The 14,122-nt window shown below is 31.5% G+C and overlaps 1 protein-coding gene across 1 annotated transcript; it reads left to right on the forward strand.

Moving 5' to 3' along the window:
- The first annotated feature begins 1,466 nt into the window (after window positions 1-1,466).
- Window positions 1,467-13,858, forward strand: LOC134696223 (uncharacterized). Its single transcript, XM_063557900.1, has 7 exons — window positions 1,467-2,424; window positions 2,913-3,155; window positions 3,827-3,946; window positions 6,834-6,997; window positions 7,845-8,281; window positions 9,266-9,503; window positions 13,409-13,858. The coding sequence occupies exons 1-7, from the start codon at window positions 1,525-1,527 to the stop codon at window positions 13,794-13,796; spliced, it is 2,490 nt and encodes an 829-aa protein (XP_063413970.1). The 5' UTR covers window positions 1,467-1,524; the 3' UTR covers window positions 13,797-13,858.
- The last annotated feature ends 264 nt before the right edge of the window (window positions 13,859-14,122 follow it).

Here is a 14,122-nt window from a genome sequence, read left to right on the forward strand (position 1 = left end):
TTCGCCAAATTTTCAAATTAGGTAAAACAAGTCAAGTCTGTGTAACACAAATGAATTTTGTCAGGACAAAAGTAGAGGACAAAAGTAGTGACTTTAGTCCACTAAAAGATAATTTTGTATGACCAAATATTCAATTTGTAGTATGCTACAAATTTTGTTAAACTGAACTCATTTTTGTTGAACAAAAGCCACTTTTGTCCGTACAAAATTGAATTTCGAGTACAAAAAACATATGAGTCCCATTCGGCGCCCCGTGCAGGAACCTATTGGTAATCAAAATACATTATGTGGCGGGGTTAAACATGTTAGTAGGGACCCCAGCCCTCCCCTAACCTATCCGTAGAACATAAGAACGACTCATGAAAATCAGTTGAAAAGGCTTAACTCATCAGATGGACAAAAATACAAGTGGACGTGGCCGGGTAAATGTACACCCTAACAGAAACTAGTCCATTATGGTTCATTTTGGCGTGGCTCAGTACTTATCTATCCCGTCTAAGAGTTTTTATGCTGTTGTCATTTTTGTATTCGTGTCTTTCATTTTTTATGTGCTTTGTTTATATGTCATTTAGCTTTTCTTTGTTGACATATTTGTTTGTTTTTTGTGATGAAGATCCTAACGTAATGTTGGCTGCTTTACCTGTAATTTTAGAACTATTGCCTATTATGTCTGTTTGTTTAAAGATTTGAGAAAAGAGGGGTTAATTTTTTAAAGATTAGAGAAAAAGGGGTGAAAATTAAATGTTTACAGAATAACAGACCATCCCCCACCCAGACCGGCCCTCTATTATGTAAAACTGATGTCTTGCCATGAAACCTATGTCATAGTAATGATTATTCTAACAGAACATTGTATTTTCCCAGACATGTTAACTTTGATTTAATGCATTAGTTTTTAGCTCTTTTTTTACGAATCAGTTATGTTAGCATCTTTTACAGAAGTAACTATTTCTTTGTCGTTGAATCAATTTCTGTCATAATAAACTTTTTAATTAATATTTGTCAGTATTTTTACTAGTTATTCTTTTTTTCAAAGTTGATATTCATAATTTGGACAATTGCTTATATTTCCGATTATTTTTTTATATTTTTAGAACTTTACTTCAAGAATTCATGACAATGAGTTCTTAATATAATTTATCGTTGTGTCCGTGTTTTCAGCTACAAAATGCAATTCAAGTATAATTTGCACCAGAACCTCGCCACAAATGAGATTTCTTACTATACAAATCCTTGCTCACTTTTTTCTATATATTAATCTTTAAACTTATGTTGTTTTACTGTTACAGTAATATAATTTGTTTTAAATCTTTATCCTGCACTTTTCTGGTCCTAAAATGTTGGTCCAGAACGTTTATACGAAGAAAGTCCGAAAACGTAGGTACGAGTCCATTTGATACGAGTTATTTGGGACGAGTTTGTATATTCCATAGTTGATTTTCATTGGATAAAGTTTTCGCGGAATATTTATTTACAAATGTCTAGTTTCACTTTGCATTTTGAACCATCAAATAAAAACTTGTAATGGATGTTCATCACAATGGTAATGGAAAAATTCTACACATCATTCAGGATGAAAAACACAAACTAAACTCAAAGTTTACACTGCATGAAAAATCATATGACTGTGGAACATATTCTTTTACAAACAAAGGAGAAGTGGAATTTTCGTGTCCTAATTCGTGTGGTATTTCCTTCACATCATGTTTAGAAATATTGACAGACACTGTTATACCTCTGTTACTGATTGAAAAATCAAGTGGTAACACGTTTGAATATTATTTTCTTGGATATTCATTCACGAACTCCAAATTTATTCCTCTTAGAAAACTGCAGCTGAGACAAAAAATCTGTGATTTCCAAACAGTAGATGGACCTACAGTAATCTGGAATGATCAAGGTTCATTAAATATTGGTATACAGTCAAAGCAAAGTTCAAGTTCTTTATTAGAACATGAGATTGACCCAGAGTTAGGAAAAACCCATTTATTGTCAGTAAAATATTGCATAGAACACTATTTGATTATTGGGACAAGCACAAAGAACTCTAACAGCTCCACACAGTTGTTTTGCTGTATTTTCTCTCCAGCACAGTCCAACATTTCCTTGCCAAGAACAACAAACATTGAAATTTGGCGGGTTCTACCATCTTTATACACAAACATTTGCAAGGTTGTTATTGAAGATTGTGTGATAAGTTGCTTAGAAGATAAATTTAACATTGAATGTACTTTGTATGCTGTGACTGATGATGGATATATCTTAAAATTCACTAATGGAAGACTTTTGTTTGCTGTACCAACACATATTCAGTGCACTTTTGATCTCAGACTTGACCTTATTGAGTGTGTTCCACTGCAGAGATGCTACTTGAGTCTTTTCACAAATGAAACTTTAAAGGTCATCTGTATTGGTGATGAAAAGGTACATTGTATTCATAGAAAGTTAAATAATTTTAGGTTAGAATAATGTTAATATAATTATTTGTCACATGTTTGAAGTGTATCTTGATAAACTTAAGTTAATATTGGTCATGTACATGTTCACCTATTTGCTATCATGTCTACTATAAAAAGTAAAAAACATGTCAAAAAAATTCTCTGTCATGTCTGTAAGTTGGTCAGAAGTTACAAATGATTTACTTGTGTATAAAAGTAAATACATCTAATTTTTAATTTTCTTTTCAAGTTTTGAATACTTGTCATCTCCCTTTGTCTAAGAAAATACTTACCAGTATACCATGTATAAGTACATGAGCATGATGAATGCAATCTTTCTTTTAATAAATATTTTGATAATCATTGATTTAAGTCATTTAAACATAGAAGTTGTAAAAAAAAATGACACAAAATAAAGGGGAAAACCGTAGTATGGTTATTTATAATAATTCCAGATCAAATGTTCATTTTCAGATCACTCAAACATGGTCAGATGTTAAGCAGGTCCTGTGTGATGATTTTGTTAAAAATGGAGGACAACAGTTACTGATATTAAAGAAGGAGTTTGACGGGGAAAAAGGATTCCTTTTGACAGATTTTAATATTGTCCATGAAGATACATGTACAACAACAGAACATGAAGAAAATGGAAAAAATACAGAAGAGAAAAAGTCCAGCACTTCAACAGCATTATTTGCATTACAGTCAAGACTAAGGGTAAACAAGTGTTGATCTCAAAGATTAGGGTCACTAAGTTCTAGTGATTTTGTTTGCCTTAAATTACTGGAGAATACAGGCTTTTCCCCCTGGAGAAGAATCCCAATTAAAAAAAAAGTGGCTTAAAATCATTCCCAAAAGGACAACTTTTTCCCCAAACAGTGCAGTCTCAGTAGTAATTGTGAATGAATACAAACTGAAAATGTTTGTGCAGATTTGAGAGTCTATGTATGTTTCAATACTGACAATAAGGGGTCTTAATTCAAATGAGTGTTTACCTCTTGAATGGGGGTCTGAAATTGAAGTTCCAGTCAAATTCATGGTTTATTATGAATTTCCCAATTTGATAAAAAAATTCTCCTGAAACAAGTGAGACAAATTTAACAAAACTTGGCCACACACAAACATGATTAGGGATTTATAAAAAAGAAGATGTGGTATGATTGCCAATGAGACAACTGTCCACAAGAGATCAAAATGACACAAAAATTAACAACTAAAGGTCAAAGTATTTAGTTCATAAAAATGTGGTAAATGACCTTACCTGCCAACCAGGGTAGGAAATGTAGTTTTAGTGCAAACAACCACCTTCTTTTTATAGCCTTATTGACAACATTCCTGACCTTCATTATTGCAGTATTTTCGTTTAATTAACATATTTTATGTTACAGAATGAAGTGGTATCATTGAATGAGCTCCAGTCAGAGATAGACAAAAGAAGAACCCACATCACAGAGTTATGGAGGAGTACAGAATTACTGAACCAGGGAAAAACTGCTGGTTCTACAAATGTAATTATTGTTTTGGATCTGACGTTTAATAAAAAAAAATCCTTGAACAGCAGTTCATTGGTGAGGTCAGTTTTCTTGTCCACTGTCGGTGGTTTTCTCTGAATGGCTTCCTTCACCAATAAAAAACTGGCCCAAAAGAGGTGCTTAAAAATGGTGTAATAAAAAAAGAAGAGAGTGATTTAATTTGATTAATTGTTTGGTTGCATAGCATTCAACATGCTGGTGTTTAACATAGGCATTTATATTCATAGCTTGTACACATTACCCTTTGAAATGCTACTCAATTGTAGTTAAAAAATTTCAAACAAATTGTATATATTTTTTATGCCATCACTTGGCGTCTGTCGTCGTCTGTCCTCTGTCGTCATCTGTCGTCATCGTAAACTATTTCAAGAATCTTCTCCTCTGAAACTATTGGGCCAAATACTTCCAAACTTTAACTGAATGTTCCTTAGGGTCTCTAGTTTATAAATTGTATCCGAAGTTTTGATATATCAACAAACATGGTCGCCATTGCTAAAAATAGAAAATAGGGGTCAAATGCAGTTTTTGGCTTATAACTCAAAAAACCAAAGCATTTAGAGCAAATCTGACAGGGGTAATATTGTTTATCAGGTCAAGATCTATCTGCCCTGAAATTTTCAGATGAATCAGACAACCCGTTGTTGGGTTGCTGCCCCTGAATTGGTAATTTTAAGGAAATTTTGCTGTTTTTGGTTATTATCTTGAATATTATTATAGATAGAGATAAACTTAAAATAGCAATAATGTTCAGCAAAGTAAGATCTACAAATGAGTCAACATGACTGAAATGGTCAGTTGCCCCCTTTAGGAGTTATTGCCCTTTATAGTCAATTTTTAACCATTTTTCGTAAATCTTAGTAATCTTTTACAAAAATCTTCTTCTCTGTAACTACTGGGCCAAATACTTCCAAATTTTAACTGAATGTTCCTTAGAGTATCTAGTTTATAAATTGTATCCGAAGTTTTGATCTATCAACAAACATGGTCGCCATTGCTAAAAATAGAACATAGGGGTCAAATGCAGTTTTTGGCTTATAACTCAAAAACCAAAGCATTTAGAGCAAATCTGACATGGGGGTAATATTGCTTATCAGGTGAAGATCTATCTGCCCTGAAATTTTCAGATGAATCAGACATTCTGTTGTTGAGTTGCTGCCCCTGAATTGATAATTTTAAGGAATTTTTGCTGTTTTTGGTTATTATCTTGAATATTATTTTAGATAGAGATAAACTTTAAACAGCAATAATGTTCAGCAAAGTAAGATCTACAAATAAGTCAATTTGACCAAAATTGTCAGTTGATCCCTTGAGGAGTTATTGCAGTTTAAAGACTATTTTAACAATTTGTTCATCATGTTGACTTACTTTAAAAAATCTTTACCTTTGAAACTACTGTATCAATTTCAGCCAAACTTAGGCCGAATGAGTTTCAGAGTATCTAGTATAAATTTTATATTTTATTTCCTTGTATGTAAAGAAACATAGCTCCTATGGCTAAAATAGAAAATAGGAGAAAATGATTTTTTTTTGCTTTTGAAGAAAATAGGACGATCCAAAGAACATTTAAATAAATTGAAAAGCCAAAATAATCATTGATGAGAGATTTAACCAAAAGAATTAAGGTGAGCGATTCAGGCTCTTGAGAGCCTCTTGTTTAATTTTATGTGCACTGATTTTAATTTACAACATGTTTATAATAAAAAGTTCAACTGCTCTTACATAAGGAAGCTGGCTTGTCATGTTCTGGATTTTTTGTCAGATTGTCGGAATCCTCTGGTTTTATTCATTTAAGTGCCTTGAAAAAATTTGCCGGGTGACCCCCATTTTTCTTTTAAAAATTCTTCAACATGTATAGAGAAGCCATCTGTAAAAGTCTTATAAAATTCTAATTACTTTTTTACAGTTTTTGAGAACTTTAACTTGTCAATGATAAAGCTATGAAAAGTCAAGAGAGAATAATTTCCTGCCAAAATTTCAATGGCTTATATCTCGAAAAATTGATTTTGCCAATGCCTTTAAAAGTTAAATTAAGTTTAAGTTATTGATAAGGTGATGGGATTTTTATTGTTAGTTTACAGATCCCCAAAACAATATATTTCATTCAGAAAAAGGAAAAGAGAATGTAACTTCATGGTTTTTTTATTCCTGTCTAATCTACCAAGTGCATAATAATGGAATAGAGAATGGAAACAAGTGAATGTTTCAAAGGGACAACAACCTGACCAAAGAGCAGAAAACAGCAGAAAACAATAATAATGTAGACTAATTAAGTGGGTTAGACACCACACTAAACTCTAAAACAAACAAATGAACTAAAAAAAAAATACACAGCATAATATGAAAAGGGAAGAGGTTCCTGGCTTTCTGTAGAAATCTAGCAATGTAGAATAAACACTGTGAGCAAAAGGCACAGTGACAATAAAATTCAGTAGTATTTACCTCAAATTATGTGAATTATTTATCATGTTTATATGTAAAGATAAGCTGTTGTGATTGTGTTTAAAGATCGAAAGAACAATCTTAAAACTTACAAAGATGATAAATAGGATGATAGAAACCATAAAACTTGCAAAGCTGTTATTCCACAGTTATATTTTCAACAGAATAATAGGAAATATGTATAGAAGTCAAGAAAAGTTATTACTTTGTACATGTATACAGTGACTATCAAAAGGTCTGCTACCAACACCAAATCCTACAAAAAGAAAAAAACTTAAAGATTGAAATTAGACAATATAAAAAAGAAGATGTGGTATGATTGCCAATGAGACAACTATCCACAAAAGACTAAAATGACACAAACATTAACAATTGTAGGTCACCGTACAGCCTTCAACAATGAACAAGGTTATTTTTATTTCAGACATCGATGTTGATCAGTTTGATTGGAACCGAGAATGGTTCTGAAATTTTCACACATCCAAAGAAGGAAGACGGCTCACCAGTCCTTAAAGTACCTGCTGTATGGAAGAGAATAGTGCAAAATATTCTTGTTGTAGGTGCTGAGGTCGTCAACTCTTCAAAAAGGTTGGTACAATATTGTTTTGAAATTATGTGAAGTGCAAAATTTTGCAATTGGTTTATTTTTACTAACTTGAGATAAGAATGGCAGAAAAGAATACATGAAAAAAATAAAATCTTAAGGAATATGTTGAGCTCAAGTAATAGATATATTAGCATTTTATATGAATAATGTCTGACTCAGTTTAAGTTTTTATAGCAAAATTGTGAGTTTAAGAATTGTGTTTGATAGAGAATTTACATTCTTTCTTCTGGTATTATATAAAATTGAGAATGGAAATGGGGAATGTGACTAAGAGACAACAACCCGACCATAGAGCATACAATAGCAGAAGGTCATCAACAGGTTTTCAATGCAGCGAGAAATTCCTGCACCTGGAGGCGTCCTTCAGCTGGCCCCTAAACAAATATATATTCTAGTTCAGTGATAATAAACGCCATGCTAAACTCCAAATTGTACATAAGAAACTTAAAGTTAAAATAATACAAGACTAACAAAGGCCAGAGGCTCATGACTTTGAACAGGCCAAAAATGCGGCAGGGTTAAACATGTATATGAGATCTCAACCCTCCCCTATACCTCTAGCCAATGCAGAAAAGTAAACTCATAACAATATGCACATTAAAGTCATTCAATTTTACATATATTGTTATGTTGGAAAAGCGCAGTTTACATTCAGGGGACTTTTTTTAACTACCCAGATACACACATCACCTAATACTGCATTCAACAGCAATTTTAGATGTCATTACATTTATTATACAAGAAATGATGAAGTCCTAAAACTCAAGTAAACTACAACTGAAGTCATTAAATTTATTATATGACTACATGTCGGTTATTATATTTTAGTGATTTTGCCTATGTAACCATGACTATGGTACAACCTGATTGTAATGACAGTCAAGTACTGACCTTCACCTCAGAATGTTATGACCTTGGGAACACATCAAGAGATAATTCATGTCATGATGTAGCAAAAAGAAGGAGAGTTTCAGCTGCATCCCTTTCCAATTTTAAAGGCACAGAATGTTTCAAGGTTAAATCGGGCCAGTCAGTCACTATTCTGTGCAAAACTAGTATACCAAGTTTTAGATTAATGAGTGATGTAAAGTATGAAATGTTTATCAATGTGACTGACAGTACAAGCCACGAAGAACATAGAAATAAGAAAGTAGTGTATGCAGGGGAGATTACTCTATCACCCTTAGACATATTGCAAGGAAAACATACAGTTTCTGTAAAGAAAAACTTGAATGAGGATAATTCTGGAACAGAACCTTTTACAGGTAACTTAACAAAACATAAGAAAAATGTTTTGATTTAATGAATAGATGTTTTACTGAGGAAATACTGTTAGAATTTACTGTAACACTGAAACAATACATGATTTAAGTGTACATTTAAATTTGTAATTTTTAGTTGCATTTGAACAAGGCTGGAGACCAAAGTTGACATTTATGTAGGATTTACCTGCTATTTTTGTCCATCTGATGAGTTAAGTCTTTTTCAACTGATTTTTATAGTTTGTTCTTATGTTGTACTGTGATACCACTGTCCCAGGTTAGGCGAAGGATTGGGATCCCGCTAACATGTTTAACCCCGCCACATTATTATGTATGTGCCTGTCCCAAGTCAGGAGCCTGTAAATTCAGTGGTTGTTGTTTGTTTAAGTGTTACATATTTGTTTTTCTTTCATTTGTTTACATAAATAAGGCCGTTAGTTTTCTGGTTTGAATTGTTTTACATCGTCTTATATGGCCTTTTATAGCTGACTTATGCGGTATGGGCTTTGCTCATTGTTGAAGGTCGTAAGGTGACCTATAGTTGTTAATGTCAGTGTCATTTTGGTCTTTTGTGGATAGTTGTCTCATTGGCAATCATACCACATCTTCTTTTTTAATATGGAAGTCAATTAAATCTTTTAGAAAGTAAGGTTATATGTATTAACCTAATATAATTGTTTAAATTAGGAAAAATTGTTTACAAATGTCTTTTCTTCTGGCAGCAAATCTTAATTGCTGCTGTTCTGTCAATGTGTTTTTTTTTGGTTGTTTTTAGGTCTATATCAAATAAAAAAGGTTTTAATTTTTATATTGTAATCAAAATAATCTCTGTGCTCATCTCAATATGGGTAGGCTCTATATTTGTAAATATATTGCACCCTGTTAATGGTTGTTTTATAAAGGTAAAGCCTAGTTAACTTGTTTATAGAATGAGCATAGAGCCTGACATGAACAAAATATTTATTTATTTTATGTTTTACTTTGCAGAAATCCAGAGAGACATACTTGCCTTGAATTCTGTCCAAGTTAGTACACCTCTTGGTGTAAGATCAACAAGATTTCCCTTGTCTCAGCTGCAATCAAGGCTGCAGAAGAAGGCTGGTTTAGTCTCGCTTGAAAAATATGAATGTATGGTATTTGATAATATTCAGCCATTGGTAGATGTACGATTATACATAGATGAATGTGGCGATGAGAAGGAACTCAAGTTAACTGTTTATACCAGGTAAGAATAAGTGGCTACACCACATTTATAAATATATCTTTTTGAAATTTTATTAAATATCAACATCTAAAGATTGTACTTTTAACCAAATACCTTTAATGGGATTAAACAATTTTCTGTGGTTTTTAATTGATTTCATTTGGACATCTCCCAAACTATTTCAGATAATTAATATATATGGGCAGGAATTCGCTAATGTTACTTTTGTGTGACATGGTAAGAAAAAAATAAAAATTGTTATAAGCTTCCAAATTTTTTATAAATTATTGCTGCAAATGGCGTCCATCTATTTGTAACAAAAAAAAATCATTTTTAAACTTGCGTCAGTTTGGTACCAAAGCAATTAATGAATTTGGAGCATGTAACATGGACACTTTTTCCAAATTGAGATTAATGATTCCTTAACTCATTTAACATTCAATATCATATTTTTTTTTATCACAAAACATTGTCTATCATCTTAACTCTATTCTAAAATGTGTATTATTTTCTTTTCTTTCAGAAATTTTGTAAAAACAGGGTTCCTCTACTTTTCTGTCAATGTAACATGCAATGTTTAAGAGATAAATACAGTAAGAATCATTTTCTTTTTGAACATGAAAAGGCTCTTTTATTCAAACTTAACTTTATTAGAGGTTCAGAACATTACAACCCCAAACAAACAATCTGTAACCAAATAATGAACTTGGAATTTAATTTTTATGCACTGTAAAAGAGGATGCTGTATACTTGAAAATGTCTATTGGTTTTTATTTTTTTTAGATTTTTCGTTTCTGAGTTATTGGTTTTTAGTCATTAAAAAAGGGGGATTATCCAGTTTTTAACAATCATTTGAAATTGCTTTGAGCTGTTTGTTTGATACTCTGATGAATTTTTAATATCTTTTAGTTTAAGCTCCTTTTTGATTTTAATAAATTTTATAATTTTCGTTTTCCAGTTATGGGGATTTTATTCATAAGAGGGGGGATTTTTCAGTTTTGGGACCATAACTTAAAAGTGTTTTGCACTGTTTTCATGAAACTTTGGTGAATTGTTTATATCTTTTACAATACCTATATAGAACCTCTCTTTAGTTTTTTTTTTTATCAATCTAGGAATAATGGAACTTTATTCTTTGAAAAAGCAATGGCACAACTTTTCATTATCTATATTATATATTTTTTTCTGCAATAATGGACTGTTATTTCATATATTTTGAAACTCCTGTATGTTATAGAAGTGTGGGTTATAGGACAACTTATGACAGTATTTGAAGATAAACTGTATTAGTTGTTTCTCATTTTGTATCTATTAAATGTAGTAGGAAGAAAAATCATCATCATGTCTGTCTTTTTCTAGCAGACTATACGTTTTTCTCATTATTGAAGACCCTTTAGTGTCAATAATTGCTCAAATCGTTTAGGTCGATCTTGTAGATAGTTGTCTTATTGGTTATCATGATAATGATAGGTTTTAACGGCCGCCTATCCTTCTGGATATCACATTTCCTCATTTTTACATTTATATTGATTAAATCATCCAATTTTTCTCAACATACCCTAATGTTTGAGGTTAGAAATACATGTAGCTATTGCTTTTTAGACAGCTTTTTGTCAATCGGGTCATCATTACCTTAGTATTAAATCTTCTAACTAATTTTTGTCTTTTTTTTTTACATTCATCAACATCTAAGTATTAGTTGCCTAACTGTATTTTATTCTAAAATATATGACCGTAACAGGTCATTGTTGACATCAGTTATGCTAATCCTAATGTTCTTTAAATAAGGGAAAATAACAAACTAAACGTAACATATTATGCCATCGGCTTAAATTAGTATAGCTTCAATTTCCTGTCTCCTTGGGATAACAATAAAAGCATGGTGGTTTGACCTTATTCTTATACCATAAAACATTTTTGTCTTTCTTGATTAGATCACACTAACTTTCCATTAATCAAAGGAAAAACAGTACAAAAATGCAACTAAGTATTGACTTATATGTTAGAAACAACAACATTGTAAATAATATAAAACCATATGAGTTACTTGAATAGACAAGATTGTTCTGTATTTGTGGTTATTTTGGATCTTATTTAACATGATTAATCAGCCACTTAATAATTAATTAACTTTTTGTCGTTGCATTATGATGAGTGAGCAGAGCTATTAATTGGCTGTTATTTTTTTTTTAATTCACTTATTTTACTTTGTCTAGAACATATAAATTTCAACATTAAGTATATGGTAACATTTTACTGATGGTTGTCCTTATCAAAAATTGGCCTCACAGACAAGTCATATATAAACTTAAGTGAAAAAAATATACATTCTGGGTAAGGACAATTTAGCTCTATATAGGCATGGCAGAGCAGGGATGGATCCAGCCATTTTAAAAAGGGGGGTTCCAACTATATGTCCCCATTCAAATACATTAATTGGCCAAAAAAAGGGGGGTTCCAACCCCTTGACGCCCTGCCCCCTGGATCCACCAATAAAGAGTTTGCCACATTGTATAGTCATTGTCTGTCCATTGTCCAAGGTTATCTTGACCTCTGCATGTATTTTGGTTATTTGCGCATTGAGTTATTGTCTCTGGCATTTAACCACGTCTTGTTTTACTCATAGTTTTCAATTTGCTGTCTGAAAATTTTTCAGTTATTATAAAACATGTGTGAAAATTGATCCTTCTGTTGATCTTACTCAGTTACTTTTGATTAGAACTTGAGCACACAAGACTTGTCATTCATCCCATTGGCAGTTTCTCTTATTTACACATTCTATAATTATCTCAGTTTCTGTCCTTTTCTCAACATGATTAGTTAATTTCATATCTTTTGTTGTACATTTTAGTCACCTGTAAATTATCGTGTCAAGACTTTTTTCTAAATAAATAGTGAGATTTAAATTGATTTTAATAGCTTTAAATGAAGCTGTGTATTTGTTCCGGAGGTTTAACGAAATCTTCTATATACTTGCTATTTATATTACATTTAATGATCATTGTTGTAGTCTATTTACAGTTAAAGACCTATTGATTCACCAATGTGGTCACTGGCGGCCTCATTCAGTCGTCAAATCATATCCTTTCAGTTTTGTATTTAAAGAAGATTAGAAAATGTCAAGATATTTAAAATTAATTTAGGGCTTCTTTGAATATCATGTTTTAACAACATTTAAAACTAATAGTGTTATTTGAAACTATGTTAGGAATTTTTATAATAATGTTGGTTAAACCGCATGCTACAGGACATAAAAGATTAACATACAGGGATCTGTTCTGTAAATGTAGTATACAATCAGCTTTGTTCCTATAAAAGCTTAGGTCATGATGGTTGCCTTACATTGTACATAAGTACCACAATTATATGATTTTCTTTGTTCAACAAAAATCCCAGGTGGAACTTTTTTGCCTGATATAATGAATGATCAGTGATAGATGTGGTCAGTAATATAGGGCCAATATGTTTTTTAATTGGCAATTTGTAAAATTTCTACAAGCCTTCACATATTGAGCCGTGCCATTTATACATCTTGTTTTATGAAATGTTTAAGTTTGATCATTAGACTTGTTTTAGAATGCAATTAAGTTGAAGATGCTTAATATTTGTTTATTTCTTATCCTCTGTTTTCAATTAGTTTGAATGATATAACCAGTCATTGTATATCAAATATAATGTGTGCTGTTATATTCTCTAATAATCTGTTCCTGATTCAAGTTCATATTCCATTCTTGTTCATTTGGACTGGACCATCTGGCTACTTATACAGATTAAATCAAAGCTTCTCGATTTGCACCTTCATTTTTAATTTGATGCGAATATGTTATGCGGTTTCTATCAGCATCTTTTAATGAAGTTAGTGTTGTAATCTTTGAGGTCTTCTTTTAATCTTAAATGTATTTTGATGAACTTTTATTCTGTTTTAGCTGTGGAGATCAACTGTACTTGTTACTCCATCATTTATATTCATTGCTTCCTGATGATGTTTTATTTATACCAGCCAATCAATTTCAACATGACATCACCAAATTACTGAACAGCTTACAAGAGGAAATAAATGAAACATGTTCAGAAATCAGTAAAGTTTATCAACTAAGCCAACAAACTGAAGATGTAGAGATGACGGAAGAACATGACAGTAATGGAAAACTTCTTTTTGAAAATGTTCGCCAAAACTTTGCACAGAGAAAACTTATAGCTCAGAGCAAGTCTAAGCTAGCTTTAAGTGGGGATAAATTCAAAAGATTATGTGAAAAGATTGAGAAAAATCAGAGAAAATCAGATATTAATTTAATCAAATTAGCAACTAAATGATAGTAATATATTTAATAAATTTTTATTACAATGATTAGTAGTTACTTAATCATTATACTATTCTAATTATTTTGTTTTTGTCAAAGAATTTAGTGTTTCTGTTGGTAGGGTCAACAATGTATTAAGTTATGTTTATGTCAGTGTAATGAGAACCACAAGTCGTAGGTCAACTGTATATTGAGTATGCAGTACACATCTCATTTCATGAATTTGATGAGACTGTTATTAAAGAGAGAGGGTTAGTGCTATAGAACCAGGTTTAATCCACCATTTTCTACATTTGAAAATGCCTGTACCAAGTCAGGAATATGACAGTTCTTGTCTAT

The sequence above is a fragment of the Mytilus trossulus genome, chromosome 14, assembly GCF_036588685.1.
Source record: "Mytilus trossulus isolate FHL-02 chromosome 14, PNRI_Mtr1.1.1.hap1, whole genome shotgun sequence".
Lineage (NCBI taxonomy): Eukaryota > Metazoa > Mollusca > Bivalvia > Mytilida > Mytilidae > Mytilus > Mytilus trossulus.